This window comes from Hippocampus zosterae, chromosome 8, assembly GCF_025434085.1.
Source record: "Hippocampus zosterae strain Florida chromosome 8, ASM2543408v3, whole genome shotgun sequence".
Taxonomy (NCBI): domain Eukaryota; kingdom Metazoa; phylum Chordata; class Actinopteri; order Syngnathiformes; family Syngnathidae; genus Hippocampus; species Hippocampus zosterae.
The window spans coordinates 25,506,995-25,527,756 of NC_067458.1; the positions used below are offsets into that span (position 1 = coordinate 25,506,995).

A 20,762-nucleotide genomic window follows, 5' to 3' on the forward strand; every position below is an offset into this window, starting at 1 on the left:
ATTATTAAAGGCGCCACGAAATAGTTTAACGGAAAAAAAGAAGGCGCTGAGAGGTCAAGAATCTGTGTGGGCGGAGTCTTTTTTTTTGGGTCCACTCCACGTTTAGCCAGCCCTGGAATTGCGCTCGGCAGACACGCAAGAGGAGAAGGTGAGTTGGGCCAGTCCAATTTTAAAAGCACAACACCGCAGCGAAATGCGTCCCTTCTGCGTTTCCGTGTCTTCGCCGAGGAGCCACGAGGATGGCGCAGCGGTTGGGCACCGTACAAGGTTTTCATCGCGGTCTCCCGGTGTTCCGCATCCGCGGGATAGTCAGCCTCGGTGAAGTTTCGTCGCAGCACCGGTCGCCCTCCCCCCCCGGCCCCAACCGCCTATTTCACCAAGTGGTCACTCCATAAACCGATCTTTGTGCGCGTTTTACACCAAGTACTTTTAATGTGAAAAGGATCTCCTCCACTTTTTGTCATGGACTTTGACTGAAGCAGGACTTTGTTTCCGCCGAAAAAAAAAGTGATGAGAAAAAACTCAATGAGTGGATTTTGGTACTGCGCAGGCTCTCAGACGCATCTGGAAAAGATAACAGAGGCACACACTCCCCTCTAGAGGACCTAAGGAGCAGTCATAATTCACCCCCCCGTGTCGTGTGGCTCGACACTCTACTTGCAACTTGCGTTTCAATGTGAGCCTGTTTGCAAGGTGAGCGTCCCGCGCCCAACAGCCCCCGGCAGTCGTCGAAACTTCCACGGATAGCGATGCAGTGAGGATGTGCGCCACCAGGTTGGATGGACGCCTCAATGGCAGCGCCGAGGAGGCGACGGGGCCGCCTCCCGCGGCCCCCAGGGTGACGATGGACTGGGCAGAGGCCGGTCCGCGCATCCTCCACAGTCTGCAGATGGGCACCGTCATGACCCTTTTCTACCAGAAGAAATCCCAACGTCCAGAAAGGAGGACTGTACAGATCAAGCAGGACACCAGACAAATCGTGTGGCGTCGCAGCTCGGATAAAATCGAAGGAGAGGGTGAGTACGAGCTTTTTGGAGAATTGTTAAAATACATACTGATAAACATTCAACCGACTGTAGTTTTAAGTTGTAATGTCACAAATGACGGCAAGATGGCCGACAGGGCTTAGTTGCGCTCACACGGGCTCTTATACTGCGCCATACTATACATACACTTTATTTAGGATCATGAATGACACGCAGGATAAAACATAGAAGCTCAATAGTTTTAACAATTTTTGTGAAATGACATAGACAAAATCAGTTTTTGGACTTCAAGTTGCTTCCTTGTTCCACCATTTTGTGCCATCCTTGAACGGTCATTTTTATGCCAGAGAGCCCTTTGCACTGGAAAAAAAAAATTTTTTTGGATCATTTTGCTGAAAACACGCTTGTTACACCCAACTCGGTGGCCTGCGAGCCGTGATTGGGCGCTTCCTGAGCGGTGAGCAACTTTGATGTCATTTTCAGTCGACGGAGATGAGGCAAAATGGCCGCCTGCGCAGATGGCTCAACACGGGCGAATTCTGCTGCTTCACTCATTTTCCTACATTGGCAATATTCATTCGAATGTCGTTGTTAGACCCCGTGAAGGCACATGGAACATTCGAAAATGTTTGCGTTAACCCCCCCCCCACCGGAAGTCTGTTTGGCTCTTTCTAACAAGGGCCCCCGTGGCAGCACATTCCACCTCAGCAGGTCTCGTCTTCACTCAAATCTCCCACGACTCAATCAGCAACCCATTTTTTCCCGCCCCTCTTCCTTTCTCTTTTCCTCCAGCTGTCTTTTCTCAAGTTGCTTATTCCTCACAGCCACATAATCGCCCCCCCCCTGCCCCCCACACCCCACCGGGCCTCCTTTCCACATTGTCTCTGACCTCTCAGTCGACTTTCTTTCGCTTTCTCTTTTTACGTCAAGGTTCTTCAGCGGATTCCTTGACCTTTTGTTCTCCGTCACGCCAATCCGACTGACCTACGTGCGTCGTCTCCACTCCCCAGCTTGTTTTTGTAACGTGACATTTTTTCGCCTGACTGTTTGCTTTCAAGTCGGGTTCCACCCTCAACACCCACACCCACACACACACACACACACACACACCAATCAGCGTGTTGTTTGCAATGAACTCTTTAGATTACATGGTCAACTTTGATTATTGAGTCACAGGAAGTGCGGAGCAATCAGGGAGCGTCTGACTTCCTATCTCGCGTTTAACAAAACAAAAGGCCTAACCTTTCATACAGGAAGCCGGGACGCCGCCTGAAATCGAAGTCTTGCCTTCTGAAGATTGAGTGATCATATAAACGCCAGAGAAAGTCAAAAGGCAACTTTCTGCTGGGTTTGATGAGCAATTGTTGCTTTGCTTTCGTCTCTCGGAGGCTAACTTGCGTGTGATTCGCTAGCTAACTTGCGTGTGATTCGCTAGCTAACTTGCGTGTGATTCGCTAGCTAACAGGAAGTCTTTAAATATGCACTCACTGTAAAAAGAGCTTGTGGCAAACTATCAAGGGGTCGAATACAAATATTATATTCATACATCGGGAGGTAAAAAAAAATCAAATAAATCGCAGATATCAAAATGTTCCCCTCATGATGGTGTTTTGGCCACCACCAAGCTGCGCTCCTGCATACCACGAAAATTGTGTGTGTGTGATAGCAGAAGACATCTGCTCAATCAATAATATATATATTTTGGTGGGTGTGGACACAAAGCGTGGCAAGTGTCCAAGCGGCTTTTTTTTTTTTTTTTTTTTTTTCAGTCTTGGCGCCGTGCTCACTTTAAGATTTCAGCCGCAACATCAGCTCTCATTTCTGCCGATGTTGGAATGCCCCCGCGAGAATTCCTATCATCAATACCGGTTGACATAATTTCACTCTTTCAGCATGCTTTGATGGGTTTTGTTTTGTTTGTTGAAAAATTCATTCATTCATTCATTTTCATTCATCTTCCGTACCGCTTGATCCTCACTAGGGTCGCGGGGGGTGCTGGAGCCTATCCCAGCTGTCTTTGGGCAGTAGGCGGGGGACACCCTGAATCGGTTGCCAGCCAATCGCAGGGCACACAGAAACGAACAACCATTTGCACTCACACTCACACCTAGGGACAATTTAGAGTGTTCAATCAGCCTGCTATGCATGTTTTTGGAATGTGGGAGGAAACCGGAGCACCCGGAGAAAACCCACGCAGGCCCGGGGAGAACATGCAAACTCCACACAGGGAGGCCGGAGCTGGAATCGAACCCGGTACCTCTGCACTGTGAAGCCCACGTGCTAACCACTGGACTACCGGGCCGCCTTTGTTGAAAAATAAACAATGAAAATAATCATCTTGGATTCTTGAGCTCCAAGCATGCCATGAATTGTCCAATTTTCAGGTTTGTTGATATCATCGTTTTCATCATTACGTCATCTATCTTTTTTTTTTGACGCCCACATGCTGCTAAATTTTTTGGGGGCTCCGAGAGCGCTCGCATGTTTGACGGAATGAAAAAAAAAACCAATCATGTGCAGTCATTTCAACAACGATCTTTTCCTCTGCCATCCAGTGGACATCCGAGAGATCCGCGAGCTGCGCTTGGGAAAGGCCTCCCGAGATTTTGAGCGCTACCCGGAGGAGGCTCGTAAAGTGGACTCTGCCCTCTGCTTCATCGTGCTTTACGGTCTGGAGTTTCGCCTCAGGACTCTCAGTCTTGCAGGTCGGTGCGTGGGTGGGCGCTATTTGTTTTTACTCCTTTTACTCCTTTCCCCGAACGCAGCCAGACTCTCACGAGGGATCCTCCGCTCTAAAATTTGATCTCAACAAGCAATGTAAAGTTTGTTTCACGTTTCCCGGGGAAAGTCATGGCGCGTATCCTCGAGTTCTCACCCAAAAGCACTCCATTTCCTTCTTTTTTTTTTGTTTGCTCTGGCTCGCCGTGTATTTCAATCGTGAGTAGCAGCCAGAAAACAAAAGGGCAGGGTTGGTTTGTGTCGTTTCTTCATTTACGAGAGTCCTGTCGGCGTTTTCATGTCGTCTTTTCTTGGGATCTTTTCAAGCCTTCAGTGAGGAGGAAGTGCACATGTGGATCGCTGGTCTCAACTGGCTGATGGGCGACACTCGGAGAGCGGCGGCCCCGCTACAAACTGACAGGTTGGAACGCTTTGACTTGGTGGGGGGGCAGTCAGGCAATTTTTATCCGTCCAGTCTCTTGTTTAGTTCCTACGTCCCCAAACCTGATCACAGGAAGACCGCTTGCCATAAATGTGTTCCGACAAACGCGTAAAATGAATCGAATCACAAAAACGGTTCAATTTTGGCGGAGGTGTACCCCGAAAAGCTCTCTGGTGTAATTCTCCACGTTCTTCTCCCTCGATAGATGGCTGAGGAAACAGTTTGAAGTCATGGACAGGGACCACGAGGGAAGGTGAGTTGACTTCGGTTGCCCCGCCCACTTTTGTCGTCAATCCATGTTCCTGCGCTTGGCGTGATTGAAGCCAGACTTGTGGTTGGGTTGCCGCGGCGCCAGCGCAAACAGCCTGTCGCCGCTTGATAAGGTGAAGGAAGTGAGTCTATAGGATTCGATAGGGACACTTCCTTTCCGCGAGGAAAACATTCGCAGTCCAGGAGAGAGAGAGAGCGAGAGACTTGGACGTTCAAGTGCTTACGGCGCTACGCAGAAAGGAAGCTGGCGTCACGTTACGTCCAATGTGACAAAATAGTCAAATTTTCCGTTGATTGTCGCGTGCTGCCGTTGAGCACTTGCTTGTCGTCCTTTGAGAATTTGACCTCTGCCAATAGTCTTACGCTAATATCGAAGATCTGTTGAATGGTCAAAGCAATTGCTGCTACGTCGGTGAACCCGAGGCTCTTAAAAAGTGTTTGCTAGCTCTCGTGTCTGTTCTGCCTCTCCCGCAGTGTCACATTGAAGGATGTGAAAGCTTTGCTGCCTCAGGTCAACTACCGAGTCCCCAACTTGCGCTTCCTGAAAGACAAACTACAGGTCCCGATTGTGTTTCCAAACGTATCTTGAAAATGAACCGTCGACAAATGAACGTGACGGCGTCACAGTGGCTACCTTTTATTTTATTTTTTTCTTGAAGTCTTCATTCAAATTCTCAATGTGTGTCCAGGAGGTTGATGCCCGCGGTGAATTGGTGTACCCCAACTTTGCACAACTTTATCGAACACTGATGTTTGACGCACAGAGGAGTGTAAGTGTCAGTGTTGTTTGCACCCAAAGGACACTTACACACTGGCCGTACATACTCTGTTTCTTTCCTTACTTGCGGTAAAGGGAAAAAAAAACCTACTCTAATGCCAACTGCTCAAAACTGTCAGATCAATTAGCCTGCCGAAATCTGTGATCGCATGAGGATGTTAGGCACTAGCTAATAGTTGTATTCTGTTTATTTACTAGCTAGCTAGCTCGATCAAGCCATCTAGCTAGCTAGCTCGATCGAGCTATCTAGCTATCGAGCTATCTAGCTAGCTAGCTCGATCGAGCTATCTAGCTAGCTAGCGCGATCGAGTTATCTATCTAGCTAGCTAGCGCGATCGAGCTAGCTAGCTTGATCGAGCTATCTAGCTAGCTAGCTAGGTTTCAGGGATTGGGGAAGAATAGGGGCCAGCATTAGGAGTAGTATTAGCCATACCGGTTATTAAAACACTTCTAAAGCAATGAACAAAATGTTGCTGTTGTTTTCACTATAAGCCGCTTTACAAATGGTATCCCATAAGCCAGCCACAAAAGTTTGTTTAGTTGCTAAAAACAACAATTGCTAAAAATGACAACAACATTGATTTCATGTCAAAACAAACCAAAATTGCGACTTGAGTCTCCTGATATCGTGATTTGCCTTTTTTATTTTATTTTTTAAACTTTTCATTGCAAAGGCAAGAGTACACACTTGATCAAGTCACATGTCAACACGTTAAAGTTCACTTTCACACCGTTGGGCAAATACACAGTCGATATTATCGTCGTGAGCAAAGTCCTATCGAGGATAAAAGTGGTCTCGAAAAAGCAATGATGGCACAAGTTGTTTATTTTCTACAACGCCACTGCATTCACATTGTCCCTTTTTTATGCTTGTCCTGTTGGCGCTTACTCCCTCCACCTGGCCTCTCAGATTATCGAACAACTGGAACTCTCCTTCCTTTTGCGGTGAGTGCCATTACCTGCACTTCTTCTTCAGTGTTCAGCCATTTTTATTTTGGACATTTTGTGTCGTTGTTCAGTCTGACCTGAAAATATCAGATACACGTAAAAAAAAAAATGTATGAACTCAGCCGGTCGGAATAGCTCCAAATCTGAGTGCGACGCAGCTGCTTTCTCTGCTGATTTATGAGATAATAGCTCCAAGATGCTGCAGGTAGCAGATGTCTTAAGTTATCATTTCATCAACTTTTTGGGGTTTTCAGGAATGTCGACAGACCAGAACTGTGCCAGATTTCCCTTTATGACTTCCAGAAATTTTTACAAATTGATCAAAAGGTAGAGTTCACACAGTCTGAATGGAAGCGTCCAAGTCAGAAAGAGCTCCCCACGCATCTTCTTTTTTTCTCCCTCCTTCCAACAAGGTGTCCTGGGCATCAGATTTGAATCGGGTCAGAGAGTTCCTCGCAGGCTACCTAAGAGGCGGACCACAGTCTGAGCCCGCCTTGCAACTGGACGAGGTGACGAGACGCAGCCGAACAGAAAGCACGGCGCATTTGAAATGTTAAGTGTCCCATTATTTTCACAGTTCCTGACCTTCTTGTTCTCTAAAGAGAATTCAGTGTGTGACCCTCAGCTCTCACCCCTCCTTCCCGAAGACATGAAGAGGCCGCTAGCGCAATACTGGATCTCTTCCTCACACAACACGTACGTCACGAGTTGGCCGAAAACCTCCGCGTTCTTCTTCTCGTGTCTCTTCATCTAAGCGAGAGAAGCTAACCGGTTTTGAGCGTCCGTTCATCCCACCGCCTAACGCTTCCGATAAGACCTGCTTTGACTTGAAGGAGATCTAAGGTCTGATTTCTCGCGCGGGTGTTGGGGGGGGGAAAAAAATGTACTTTGATTGTTTCGTGCCGCCGCTCAGAACCGCCGAGAACAGGACAAAGTCTGAAGTTTCCTTGTGCTCTCAGCTACCTGACAGGTGACCAGTTTTCCAGCGAGTCCTCCCTCGAAGCCTACGCTCGCTGTCTGAGGATGGGCTGCCGCTGCATCGAACGTGCGTCTTGACTTTGCTGACCCGGGTGACCTCGATGTTGACTTGAACTCTTGTCATGGGGGGGGGACGTTGTACCAAAAACCTTTTGTCTGACTCCAGTGGACTGCTGGGATGGACCCGATGACCTGCCCATCATCTACCACGGTCACACTTTAACCTCCAAGATCAAATTCCTCGACGTTCTTCACACCATTAAAGAACACGCCTTTGTTACGTCCGAGTAGGTCATTTTGCATTCTCTCGACGTCCCCCCCCCCGGAAATCTCACGTTGCCGTGCGTGCATAGGTATCCCGTCATCTTGTCTCTCGAAGACCACTGCAGCGTGGTCCAACAAAGGAACATGGCCACACACTTCAAGAAGGTCTTTGGGGAGATGTTGCTCACCAAGCCCGTTGACAACAACGCCGAGGACCTCCCTTCACCCTGGCAGCTCCGCAGGAAGATCCTGATCAAGGTACCGGCACCAAACATCTCCATTCCGAGCATCAGGAACCGGAATCCTTCAATTTGGTCGCGAGCGGCGGGAAAGATGACGCCGTTGATCCAAAATGGCCGAAACATCCGCGCGGGTGAATGTTGAACATTCTCTCTCATTCACGGCAAAAAAAAACCCAGACGTGCTGCGCCGTTGTGGGTGTGAAACGGCTGAATGGATTCCCTGCCAATCGCACCGATTCCTCTCATTCACGGCAAAAAAAAAAACCAGACGTGCTGCGCCGTTGTGGGTGTGAAACGGCTGAATGGATTCCCTGCCAATCGCACCAATTCCTCTCATTCACAGCAAAAAAAAAATCAGACGTGCTGCGCCTCACTCGACCACAAAATACCCGAACGTGGAGTTGAAAAAAAAAAAAAAATCAAGTGATTTCTGTGTCCAAGCACAAGAAACTGGTGGAGGGAACCTTGTACGAGGAGGTGCCAACGGGAAGGTCCTCGGACAACGACCTCAGCAACTCGTTGAAGAACGGCATCCTCTACCTCCAAGACCCCGTCGACCACGTGAGTGCTCGCCAACGTGCCCCGCCCTCTTGTACGCCTTCCGTCATCCACCACCCGACGATGCGCGTCCGCATGCAGACTTGGACGCCGCATTATTTTGTCCTGACCAGTAAGAAGATTTACTATTCGGAGGAGACGTCCCGCTACCAGACGGCTGACGAAGAAGAAGAAGATTTGGATGACGCCAACGAGGTGAGCCGTCAGCCAGACAAGCGTGACGGAAAGCCGGGCGATCTTGTTCTCTTTTCGTCACGCCGTGGCCTCAGGAATGTCGGGGCGACAACGGCGAGCCGCACGGCGCCGAGCGCTGGCTTCACGCTAAGCTGGGCGGAGGTTGCGACGGCCGTCAGCTGGCGGAAAAACTCCTGCGGGACTATTGCGAGGGCGGAGGGCAAGATGGCACCTTCCTGGTGCGCGAGAGTGAGACCTTTGTCGGGGACTACACCTTGTCCTTCTGGTGAGTGACGCTTTTCATTTTCGGATCGATTTCCGATCGGGGGCACTCTGGGGGGGGGGGGGGGGGGGGGGACTACGTGAAGACTCCTGAAAAAAAAAAATCAAAGTAACGCCAGGAAAAAAAATCACAGCACTTATGATTTAGTGAGCAACGGGTGCGACACTGGAGGAGAAGCCCTCCGATGCCCCCTGCTGGTCACAAACGGAACGGAACCCACAACACAAAACGATGACCCCAAATAATTCGAATCGAGACAAAACAGAATAACGACAGGGGTGTGAGAGGGTTGGAGGGCGAGCTCGATGTTAGGGTAGCTCATCATCCGCCCGCGGGGGTCTTCTTGCCCCCCCCCCCTTTCGGAACGTACTATGCCGCGGACGCAAATCAACGTCTACCGCTGCCATGTCAAGTACTTTGCCTCTCACGCATAGATGTGGAATGGAATGAGAGGAATCGGCGGGATTGGCGGCGAATCCATTCAGCCGTTTCACACCCACAACGGCGCAGCACGTCTGTTTTTTTTTTTTTTTTTTGCCGTGAATGAGAGGAATTGGCGCGATTGGCAGGGAATCCATTCAGCCGTTTCACACCCACAACGGCGCAGCACGTCTGTTTTTTTTTTTTTTTTTGCCGTGAATGAGAGGAATCAGCGCGATTGGCAGGGAATCCATTCAGCCGTTTCACACCCACAACGGCGCAGCACGTCTGGGTTTTTTTTTTTGACGTGAATGAGAGAAATCCGCGCGATTGGTAGGGAATCCATTCAGCCGTTTCACACCCACAACGGCGCAGCACGTCTGGGTTTTTTTTTTTTGCCGTGAATGAGAGGAATCGGCGCGATTGGCAGGGAATCCATTCAGCCGTTTCACACCCACAACGGCGCAGCACGTCTGTTTTTTATTTTTTGCCGTTTGATTTCTTCCATCAGGCGCTCAGGACGCGTCCAGCACTGCAGGATCCATTTACGTCAAGAATCCGGCGCCACTCGTTTCTACCTGAGCGAGCACCCGGTGTTCGACAGCCTTCGCCAGCTCATCTGCCACTACCGAGAGACGCCGCTGCGCTGCAACGAGTTTGAAATGAGGCTCGGCAACCCGCTACCTCAACCGAACGCGCACGAGAGGCGAGAGTAGGTCGCGCCTCACCCGGCACTCGCGCGACCCGTACAACTCGTCCTTTTTTCATTCGATCGATCGCCGCTGACGTCGTGCCGCGCAGATGGTATCACTCGAGCCTGTCCCGAGTTCAAGCCGAGCGGATGCTGATGCGAGTGCCTCGAGACGGAGCCTTCCTGGTGCGGAAACGCAGCGAGCAGAACTCTTACGCCATCTCCTTCAGGTGCGATGGCGGAAGGAAACGCGCATCCGTTTCGTGCCGAGGATTGAAAGTGCCCCCCCCCCAACCCCTCCTTTGACTTGTGCGCAGGGCGGAGGGTAAGATCAAACACTGTCGTATCCAGCAGGAAGGTCGCCTCTTCATGCTGGGCAGCTCGGCAGAGTTTGAGAGTCTGGTGGATCTGGTGAGCTACTACGAGAAGCGGCCCCTCTACCGCAAGATGAAGCTGCGTTATCCAATCAATGAGGACGCTTTGGATCGGATGGGCACCACGGTCAGTCACTCAAAAGAGACGTTCCAAACTTGGCGCCCTTTCGTCCTCATCGTTCAAGGATGAAAGGGCCGCTTCCCAAACGGCTCCTCTCTGAAATGCAGAGAGGAAATTGGAGGTTCCGGATGTTTCCTTGTTGTCATTTCAGGAACTTGATTACGGGGCCTTGTATGAAGCTCGCGCTCCTCATTTTTACGTGGAGGCAAACAAGATGGCCGCAGCTCGGGTGAGCGCGTCGTCATCTCGGGAGTCTGAAATGGCGATCCAGCTTTGCCTTTTGACTTTCTCCGCTGCGTTCCGCAGTGCACGGTCAAGGCGCTGTACGACTACCGAGCCCAGAGGGAAGATGAGTTGGGGTTCCCCAAAGAGGCGCTCGTCTTAAACGTGGACAAGCAGGAGGGAGGCTGGTGAGTCTCGGCGTCCGTCAATCGCTTCAAGAAAAATCCCTACAAAATATCGCCATTGTCTCAACACAAAAACTCTTAACCGGCTTGCTGGACTCGCATCCCCGGACCAAGTCCAGGAAGAAGCTTGTGAAAGTCTCTTTTCCACTGCTGACCCCATTCAGGATGGTGGGGAGCCCCCGATTGGACCCTGGACGGGTTCCTGGCAACTTTGAAACTGAACTACAGAAGAAATACATCTGCCCCCCCCCCCACTCCCCCCCATGCCAAAAATAGTCCGCCATAGGATTCTGATTATTCCTGACTAGAGGGACATTTTAGCTGCTGTGTGATAATGACAGAAAGAAAATCAAAAACAAAAAATCTAGAACAGTCTCCTTCTCTCGCCTATAAATCGGATTGAATAGTCGCGTTTTTTTTTGTTTTATTTTGAAGGTGGCGAGGTAAGCCGCCCCCCCCCCTCCGTCCACCAACTGTGGACACAACAAGTTTTAATTACTCGCAAAACGGTAGCCCTCACAATCAAAAACAAAAAATCTAGAACAGTCTCCTTCGCTCGCCTATAAATCGGATTGAATAGTCGCGTTTTTTTTTGTTTTATTTTGAAGGTGGCGAGGTAAACCGCCAACCCCCCCCCTCCGTCCCCCAACTGTGGACACAAGAAGTTTTAATTACTCGCAAAACGGTAGCCCTCACAATCAAAAACAAAAAATCTAGAACAGTCTCCTTCTCTCGCCTATAAATCGGATTGAATAGTCGCGTTTTTTTTTGTTTTATTTTGAAGGTGGCGAGGTAAACCGCCAACCCCCCCCCCCCTCCGTCCCCCAACTGTGGACACAAGAAGTTTTAATTACTCGCAAAACGGTAGCCCTCACAATCAAAAACAAAAAATCTAGAACAGTCTCCTTCTCTCGCCTATAAATCGGATTGAATAGTCGCGTTTTTTTTTGTTTTATTTTGAAGGTGGCGAGGTAAACCGCCAACCCCCCCCCTCCGTCCACCAACTGTGGACACAAGAAGTTTTAATTACTCGCAAAACGGTAGCCCTTACAATCAAAAACAAAAAATCTAGAACAGTCTCCTTCTCTCGCCTATAAATCGGATTGAATAGTCGCTGTTTTTTTTTTGTTTTATTTTGAAGGTGGCGAGGTAAGCCGCCCCCCCCCCGTCCACCAACTGTGGACACAAGTAGTTTTAATTACTCGCAAAACGGTAGCCCTCACAATCAAAAACAAAAAATCTAGAACAGTCTCCTTCTCTCGCCTATAAATCGGATTGAATAGTCGCGTTTTTTTTTGTTTTATTTTGAAGGTGGCGAGGTAAGCCGCCCCCCCCCCCTCCGTCCACCAACTGTGGACACAACAAGTTTTAATTACTCGCAAAACGGTAGCCCTCACAATCAAAAACAAAAAATCTAGAACAGTCTCCTTCGCTCGCCTATAAATCGGATTGAATAGTCGCGTTTTTTTTTGTTTTATTTTGAAGGTGGCGAGGTAAACCGCCAACCCCCCCCCTCCGTCCCCCAACTGTGGACACAAGAAGTTTTAATTACTCGCAAAACGGTAGCCCTCACAATCAAAAACAAAAAATCTAGAACAGTCTCCTTCTCTCGCCTATAAATCGGATTGAATAGTCGCGTTTTTTTTTGTTTTATTTTGAAGGTGGCGAGGTAAACCGCCAACCCCCCCCCCCCTCCGTCCCCCAACTGTGGACACAAGAAGTTTTAATTACTCGCAAAACGGTAGCCCTCACAATCAAAAACAAAAAATCTAGAACAGTCTCCTTCTCTCGCCTATAAATCGGATTGAATAGTCGCGTTTTTTTTTGTTTTATTTTGAAGGTGGCGAGGTAAACCGCCAACCCCCCCCCCCCTCCGTCCCCCAACTGTGGACACAAGAAGTTTTAATTACTCGCAAAACGGTAGCCCTCACAATCAAAAACAAAAAATCTAGAACAGTCTCCTTCGCTCGCCTATAAATCGGATTGAATAGTCGCGTTTTTTTTTGTTTTATTTTGAAGGTGGCGAGGTAAACCGCCAACCCCCCCCCTCCGTCCCCCAACTGTGGACACAAGAAGTTTTAATTACTCGCAAAACGGTAGCCCTCACAATCAAAAACAAAAAATCTAGAACAGTCTCCTTCTCTCGCCTATAAATCGGATTGAATAGTCGCGTTTTTTTTTGTTTTATTTTGAAGGTGGCGAGGTAAACCGCCAACCCCCCCCCCCTCCGTCCCCCAACTGTGGACACAAGAAGTTTTAATTACTCGCAAAACGGTAGCCCTCACAATCAAAAACAAAAAATCTAGAACAGTCTCCTTCTCTCGCCTATAAATCGGATTGAATAGTCGCGTTTTTTTTTTGTTTTATTTTGAAGGTGGCGAGGTAAACCGCCAACCCCCCCCCCCTCCGTCCCCCAACTGTGGACACAAGAAGTTTTAATTACTCGCAAAACGGTAGCCCTCACAATCAAAAACAAAAAATCTAGAACAGTCTCCTTCTCTCGCCTATAAATCGGATTGAATAGTCGCGTTTTTTTTTTGTTTTATTTTGAAGGTGGCGAGGTGACTACGGCGGCAAGAAGCAGCTGTTGTTCCCCGCAAACTATGTGGAGGAAGTGCCCAGCTCCCCGACGAGAGAGACGCTCGAAGCAGTGAGCGCCTCGGACAGTAAAAAAAAAAGTACACGGCTCATCTTGCTTCTCCCCCCGCACTGACTTTTTTTTTTTTTTTTTTAAGTCGGCAGAGAACAGTCCCCTGGGGGCATTTCTAAAGGGCTTCATTGATGTCCAGACGTGTCATGTCGGTGAGTCACATTTGGCTCCTGAAATTGAAAATCCAAGTGACAAAACTGGCGACGTTGCCTTTTTTTTTTCTTCCCTTAGTGGTGCACAAAGATGGCAAACATTCGCGGCCTTTCGTCTTCACCGTCCATTGCGGCCCCTCGGCCTCTCGGCCCCTCCGGACGCTGGACGTGGCCTGCGACGGCCCGGAGGAGCTGAGCGGCTGGGTCGGCAAGATCCGGGAGGCCACGCACGACGCGGGCGCGCGGGTCAGTGAAAAAATACGTTTTTTTCTCGGGACGTTTGAAAGGCCGATCGGCCCAAAAAAGCGTCACGGCGATTAAAGTCGGACGAGGCTCTTCAGATGCAGGAGGAGAAGCAGATGGAGAGAAGGAAGAAGATTGCGGTGGAGCTGTCAGACCTGGTGGTTTACTGCCGTCCCGTTGCCTTCGATGAGGACAGTAAGGGATGCGACTGCCCCCCCGCCTCCACCTCCGTCTGCTCTTTGGCCACACCCCACTTTTATTTCGCCGCCGTCAGAGATCGGGACCGAGCGAGCCTGCCCCCGGGACATGTCGTCCTTCCCGGAGACCAAAGCGGAGAAGTTGGCCACGCGGGGGCGAGGGAAGCGCTTCCTCCAGTACAACCGCCGTCAGCTTTCCAGAGTTTATCCCCGCGGCCAGAGGCTGGACTCGTCCAACTACGACCCCCTCCCCATGTGGCTGTGCGGCTCCCAGCTGGTTGCGCTCAATTTCCAGACTCCAGGTGGGTAAACCCCGAGAACCCCCCCCCCCCTCCTGAATTCCTATGGGACGGATGACAAGCCACCTTTCCCGCAGATAAAGCGATGCAACTGAACCAGGCCTTGTTCACGCTGGGGGGGGGGAGCGGCTACGTTCCCCAACCGGACATCATGAGGGATGAAACCTTTGACCCTTTTGACAAGGACACGTTGCGGGTGGAGCCCATCACCATCCAGCTGGAGGTGAGCACCAGCCCGCCACTCAAATGGTTTTGGAGGGGTTTTTTTTTTAGGCTCCTCCCTCTTCTCTTGCCATCAGTTGCTCGGCGCTCGGCACCTCCCGAAAAACGGTCGGAGCATCGTCTGCCCCTTCGTGGAGATGGAGATCTGCGGCGCGGATTACGACAGCTGCAAGTTTAAGACCGACGTCGTAGGTCGGAGCGCTTTTGTCGTGCGCCGATGGCGCGACGGGACGAGCCCGATTGCCCGGGCGCTGACCCGCCTCCCGCCCGTGTTTTTTTCCAGCCGATAACGGTCTCAATCCCGTGTGGACGCCCAAGCCGTTTGTGTTCGACGTCCGCAACCCGGACTTCGCGCTCCTGCGCTTCACCGTCTACGACGAAGACGTGTTCAGCGACCCCAACTTCTTAGCTCAGGCGACGTACCCCGTCCGTCTGCTACGTACAGGTTCGGCGCTTCACATTGACCTTCTCGGAATGTGCAAACGGATTCGCCGGAGTTGGTCTTCCGGATTTTATTGTTTCTTTCTTCCGGTGTGTCCACGACGGCAACCGTGAGGAATCACAACCATCCAGTACGCTTCCCCGTTGTCCGGATGGGTTGGCTAGAGCGGCCATTTTGTTTTGTTTTTCCTCCAACGCTGCTTTTGGATTTGTCTCGGCGGGACGGTCGTCTTCATAGCGTCTCCGTTTCCATCGCAGGTTACAGAAGCGTCATTCTCAAGAACGGCTACAGCGAGGAGCTGGAGTCGGCCTCGCTTCTTGTTCACATCGAGATCATGAACGCAAAGGTACTTCATCTGCTTGATTTTGTTTTTTTTTTCTCCAAATAAATGTCTCGCGGCTCGCCGCAAGGGGGCGTAGTTTGCACAGGCCTCAACACAAAACACAGCGGTACAACCGTCCGCGCTCTTCCACTTCTTATGGCTGCAGGAAGACGGCAACGGGAATCTTTACACGTCCATCCAGCGACTCCGCGATCGAACCAGTGAACTATCCAACACAATATCCTTGCTCGAGAGTTCGGGCTCGAGGGATTTCACGTACCAGCAGAGCGTAGAAGAGCTGCGAGTGGCTCAAGATCAGCTGAGCGAGCTGGTCGAGGCCCGCAACCGCAGGTGACCGACTCCCCTCTTTTCCTTTTCAAATGATGAACTTGTGAGCCGACACTTCACAAACAAAACCCTGCCACCCGAACTTGCCTTGCAGACTAATGGAGAAGAAGAGGCGGGAAAGGCTGCGACTGCAGGTAGCGGCCAAGCGCACGTAGTTCCCTTGTCCAGCAGAGGGCGTTAAAGAGCAACGGACGACGCGACTCGTGACGTCACAGTACCCACACTCACTTCGGCCGTTTGAAACTGATTCAGAAACCTCATTGGTTTTTTGGGGGGTTTCTTGTTTAAAATTAAAATTGACAGATCCCCCCCCCCTACACACACTTGAGGCTTGCCTCCCAGAAAAGGATTCTTAAAAAAATTTTATTTTAGCATTGCAGAAAAGGCTCCAAACTCCCAGTATGTCAACCTTTACTGTGATTACTAATTTGCATACAAATGCAAAAAAAAAACAACACTCAATATTGACGCAGCCCCAGTCCCGTGACACTCAGATTACAGTTCCTGTAAAAATTGTTCTCTTGATATAGAAAAACTGTTCACTGATATGAAGTTCATTCATTCATTCATTAAGTATTGTCTTAAAAAAAAATGACTGGAGCCCATCCAAGTGGGCTCTTCCTGTTTTCCGTCAGCAGGAAGAACAAAACTCAGGTTCCCCCAAAAATGTGCCTTTTTTTTCCTGTTTGTCATTGAAAGTTGTCACTTGAAAAAAATTGAAAACAAACAATGCAAGAGTTTGTTTTCGACTGTCAATAAATGAGTCTCTCATGCCGCACGCTACGTCTGTCACCGTCGCGCTTTTCATGCCGACCAGCCAGCTCGCGAAGAATTTGCGTTTGCGCCATCGGACGTTCCCAAATGCTGTGCGTTGTCGGTGCGTCCGTTTCCCGCTGAGCCATCGTTGTCATGCCACTTATCATTTCTCCTCATGTACTTTTGCCGACTTCTCAAATGCAATTAGATGCTCGTGTTAATTCAATCCCCACCGCGGGTTGCCTGCGTTGTTTGGCCATCTGCCTGTTGACCTGCCTGCCAGTCCGCATTTCCACAACACATTTGACGCCAGGCTCTCTCTCGCACACGCACAGATCATATCTGATCTTCCTCACGATAAGCACAACAGCTAAACAGAAGGTGACATACAATCGTCCGTACATGTATTCTTTTTTTTTTTTTAAATTTAATACCTGTCCTCCATATTTGTATTCATCATTCATTCATTAGCAGCCTGACTTGTCATTATTATGACTAACCTTTGACCCTAATGAGGGGCATTCCAAGACTGGGTGGGCTGAAAGCGTGCAGAACCTTCTATAGCTCAAAGTCAACTAACGAGTGGAACTTATGACAGACGGGGATGACGGATGAAGATTCTGATTTTATTTACGCTACCGCCACGTTGGCTGTCGTAAATGCAAATAAGTCCTGCATTCGGCAGAGAAGAACCGAAATGCACACAGCAAGGACAGAAACGAGGAGTGAATGCCAAATTGCTGCCGACTTTTTTTTTGGGGTGGGGGGTGGAGGGGGCATATGAGATGACGGAGGAAAATGTCGAACTACTGTAGATGGTTGCCATAGTGATGAGTGAAGTGGAGGCACTGCAGGGGGTGGCGGGGGAAAAGCATGTTCAAGTGGAGGAGAGCTTGCATGTGTGTGTGTGTGTGTGTGTGTGTGTGTGTGTGTGTGTGTGTGTGTGTGTGTGTGTGTGTGTGTGTGTGTGTGTGTCCGAAATGTTCCCACCGGTCAGCTCACATGACAGTGCCAAGCTTGGCGGTTTTCATGGAGGGCCTCCTGTTCTTGTTGTTTTTCGAGTCCGAAATCCCAAAGTATTTGTGAGATTAATTAATTTGTGAGATTAATTAATTTGTGAGATTAATTCAAATTGGCTCTTGTTCCAGAGCGCTGCTTTGGCGACAAAGTGAAATTCGGGAACCGGCTCGGGTTGGAAACGGCACGCGTGGGACGTTTGCGTCAAAGGTTGCAGTTGCAACTCGTCCTTTTCTGTATGCCGCAGGACAGCCTCGTCGTTCACCTCCGTCGCTTTCTCATCTCTCTCTCTCCCCCGTCCTCCAGAGAGCGGCCTGCTTTGCGGTGCAAAAGTCTGTGATCTGAATTTCAACAGCGCACCGCAATGCATTTTTTTGGGGGGGGTGGGGAGTCGCCCAAGATGCTCAATAAGCCGACGACGTAGCCGAACATCAAGAGTGCAGCTTTTCCTTTCTTGAAATCGCAAAGCAAAATGATCCGATTTCACTTGCAAATTGGGCTACGCGGTGTGTCGCCTTATCAATGGGTTTTTGGTGGGCTCCCATTCGGGCACTGACAATTTTTCAGAATAACGACGTCATCGGCATCATTGCTGATTTTTGACGCTTCCAACGGAGCATTTCGATGTTGTCATCGGTCTCTTGGCAGCATTCCTGGCCAGTTCTTTTTTTTTTTTTGCTCATCACGTGTTCAATTTTGGAAGGATGTCCTCTTTTTGATCATGTGTTGCGTCATATTTTTGAGGACTCCAAGTCTTTTTGTGATGATCTGGTTTTGTGCCCTTTTTTTCCTCAACTCGCCCGTACAGTATTTCCCGAGCACTTTGAAATGGCCACCGCTGTACACGGAGCGAAAATAATTCATACGACATGAATAAATTAAGAATAGCGAAGACGGCAGAAGGCACAATCCAACAAAAAAATCAAGTCTCATGCCGACTCAAAAGCCAAAGTTATAAAAATGAATTTGAAGACGAATTTTAAAGACGGTTCAGGTCATTCCAAAGAGAGGGAGCGGAGGCAACGGAAAAGGCTCCATCTCCTCTGAGCCTCCGTTTAGTTCTTGGAACCTCAAATAGGGTCCGGCCCGCAGACCTAAGCCACCGGTCAGGTGGGACGAGCCCGTTTCATGATTTGAAAACGAATCAGAGGATCTTCAGAAAACTCTAAAATGTAGCCAGTGAAGGGATGCCAGGGTAGGAGTGACGTGCGCCTTCTTACGAGTACCAGTCAAGAGGCGAGTAGCAGTATTGTGGACCGACTGGAGACGCTTGATGGAGGATCGGCGGACTCCAAAGTCAATCGCGTTCCAGTGATCCGGGAGGGGCTCTGAGTCGAGCCGCTTCTCCTCCACATCGATAGGAGCCAGATGAGGTGGCTTGGGCATCTGATTCGGATGCCTCCTGAACGCCTCCCTGGTGAGGTGTTCCGGGCATGTCCCACCGGGAGGAGACCCAGAGGAAGACCCAGGACACGCTGGAGAGACTATGTCACCCAGCTGGCCTGGGAACGCCTCGGGGAGTGCTGGAAGAAGTAGCTAGGGAGAGGGAAGTCCGGGCTTCCCTTCTAAAGCTGTTGCCCCGGATAAGTGGTAGAAGATGGATGGATGGATGATCCGGGCGAGATGTGACAAAGGCGAGAAGAAGGATTGTTTCCGAGTGCTCTGGAGAAACTGGCGCTTCTCGCCGTCTCGTCAGTCGCTCGTATCGAGCTTCCTCGGCTTCTTTCCCGTCCTTTGTGGCTTGATGAGCTCTCGTCAAGTCACTTCAGGACATGGAGCTCGGCCACATCGTACGCATCGAGGACCCCCGGAGGGAACCCGCGTGCCACACACGCGCCACACTCAGAGAATCACGAGCTTGTGAAGAGCGTTTGGCTTTTTTGTTTTTGTTTTTTTCTCGACTCCATTTTTAGCGGTGAAACGGGATGCCGCTTGATCCGCTTCAGCATTGTCGATTAAAATGCCAGAGGTTTAACATTCATCACCTGACATTTCAACTGGCCGGTTCAACAGTAAAGAGGCGGCAGGCAGACAGTGGTGTCGTCTTTCACATCAAGTCGCTGAATGACGCCAGCAAAAACTGATTGGGGATTTACACCCCTAAATATGAGAAAAGTTCATCTTCCACAACGTGCCAGTCAGCCTTTGGATGTTTGTGGCAACCTTGGCAATGGGCTCACCCCCCCCTCCCCCCATAAATTTATTTTTGATTTATGGAACTGAACATTTAGCAAGCCCCCTCACTGCCCATCTTCAAAACCCTCCTCCAAAACTCACTTGTATTCTTTGGCGTTCCACTCGGCATGCCTTAGATTTGTTCTTGATTTTACTGTTTGGTGCTTTCTACCGACTTTATGACCGATTTGTTTTACTGTTTATTGTGTTATGTTAAATCGCTCCATGTGCAGCACTTTGTATGCAGCGATGGCTGTTTGAAAGTGCTCGAGAAACACACTTGACTTGACATTCTACAAACGCATACACAGTTAACGTCCGATGAAACGTAACTTCCAAATAGCTGGCCTAGCGTGGTCGAATTGGCCGGCCAAAGTGTTTTCTCATCAATACCGGTCATTCGGACAAACACGGCGTGGGTCTGTGGTGATTAATACAGAAGAGTCGCTTGATTGATTTCAAATCCTTTCCCTTGTGGGGACCTGATTTCTGCTTCCCACAAGCAGAAGAGAGGTCCCCACGAGTGACCCGCGGGAACACGTTGTGTATCTCACACGTGATGAAAGCACATGCGGCCGCATGCTCGAAAAGAGGGGGGGGGCCGCGCTTCGGGTGTCGCGCTGGTGTGCATGAACTGATTTGGAGTGGAAATGAGCCTCCGCCCTCAGCCCTCATTACGGTAATTGGAAAAATGGCGGCCTCGTGCCCCCCCCCTCACCACCTGCTGCCAATTTAGGAATGAGCAATTCCTGTAGAGACGTCAATGTGTCCTGAAAACGTTTCATTTCTCCTTCTCGTGCCTCTGACTAAAGCCACACCCCTCACATAATAAGACATGCGCGATCGCAGCGGAAGGCGGTCCTCAAAGGTCCACTTCCCTCACCCGGGCCAACTTGACCTCATCCGCATTGGAGGTCAACCCGCACTTCCCTCGTAATGACTCCGGCAATTCCATTTCTACTTCCACCACGTCAAGGACTGTGCACCGCTCGCGCACCGTTTTCAAATAGAAGAAGGGGAAATGTTTCCTTTGGCTGCAAAACCCAGAATGGCGCAAATCGTTCAAGGTATAACCCCGACCCACCGGCGATTTTTGACAAAGACCCTCTTCTCCGGAGGCGGACTTTGACAACATCTTATTCATCGGAATATTACATTTCACTTTGGAGTCGGCCAATCCTCCATCAAGCATCTCCAGTTGGTCCACAATGCTGCTCTTTGTTATGAATTTGATTATATATGATGAAAAATATGAATTATTTTGGGTCCATGTAGATCCTCAAGA

At 49.7% G+C, this 20,762-nt stretch overlaps 1 protein-coding gene across 3 annotated transcripts; it reads left to right on the forward strand.

Annotated features, from left to right (window-relative positions):
• The first annotated feature begins 405 nt into the window (after positions 1-405).
• LOC127605771 (1-phosphatidylinositol 4,5-bisphosphate phosphodiesterase gamma-1-like) lies at positions 406-15,899 on the forward strand. Of its 3 annotated transcripts, XM_052073537.1 has the most exons (32): positions 406-1,016; positions 3,542-3,691; positions 4,032-4,125; positions 4,352-4,399; positions 4,891-4,975; positions 5,106-5,186; positions 6,105-6,139; positions 6,397-6,469; positions 6,556-6,651; positions 6,720-6,838; positions 7,102-7,187; positions 7,287-7,407; positions 7,474-7,642; positions 8,068-8,187; positions 8,266-8,379; positions 8,454-8,644; positions 9,573-9,773; positions 9,863-9,982; positions 10,070-10,253; positions 10,399-10,476; positions 10,554-10,657; positions 13,208-13,304; positions 13,390-13,456; positions 13,536-13,702; positions 13,798-13,894; positions 13,974-14,198; positions 14,273-14,418; positions 14,495-14,609; positions 14,701-14,862; positions 15,117-15,205; positions 15,348-15,532; positions 15,624-15,899. In XM_052073537.1, the coding sequence occupies exons 1-32, from the start codon at positions 761-763 to the stop codon at positions 15,682-15,684; spliced, it is 3,936 nt and encodes a 1,311-aa protein (XP_051929497.1). In that variant the 5' UTR covers positions 406-760; the 3' UTR covers positions 15,685-15,899. The 3 variants fall into 3 exon arrangements, 2 of the variants coding, with proteins under 2 accessions (XP_051929497.1, XP_051929498.1); XR_007963664.1 differs by lacking the exon at positions 15,624-15,899 and having other exon boundaries at positions 14,495-14,605; positions 15,348-15,416; XM_052073538.1 differs by lacking the exons at positions 406-1,016; positions 3,542-3,691 and adding an exon at positions 3,722-3,923.
• Positions 15,900-20,762: the final 4,863 nt, after the last annotated feature.

Excerpts from the sequence above, each read along its gene's own strand:
- LOC127605771 (XM_052073537.1), top strand. The coding sequence starts at position 761 with ATGTGCGCCACCAGGTTGGATGGACGCCTCAATGGCAGCGCCGAGGAG. Across the intron at positions 1,017-3,541 it reads GGATAAAATCGAAGGAGAGG|TGGACATCCGAGAGATCCGC; the intron begins GTGAGTACGAGC and ends TCTGCCATCCAG. Across the intron at positions 14,610-14,700 it reads GTTTAAGACCGACGTCGTAG|CCGATAACGGTCTCAATCCC; the intron begins GTCGGAGCGCTT and ends GTTTTTTTCCAG.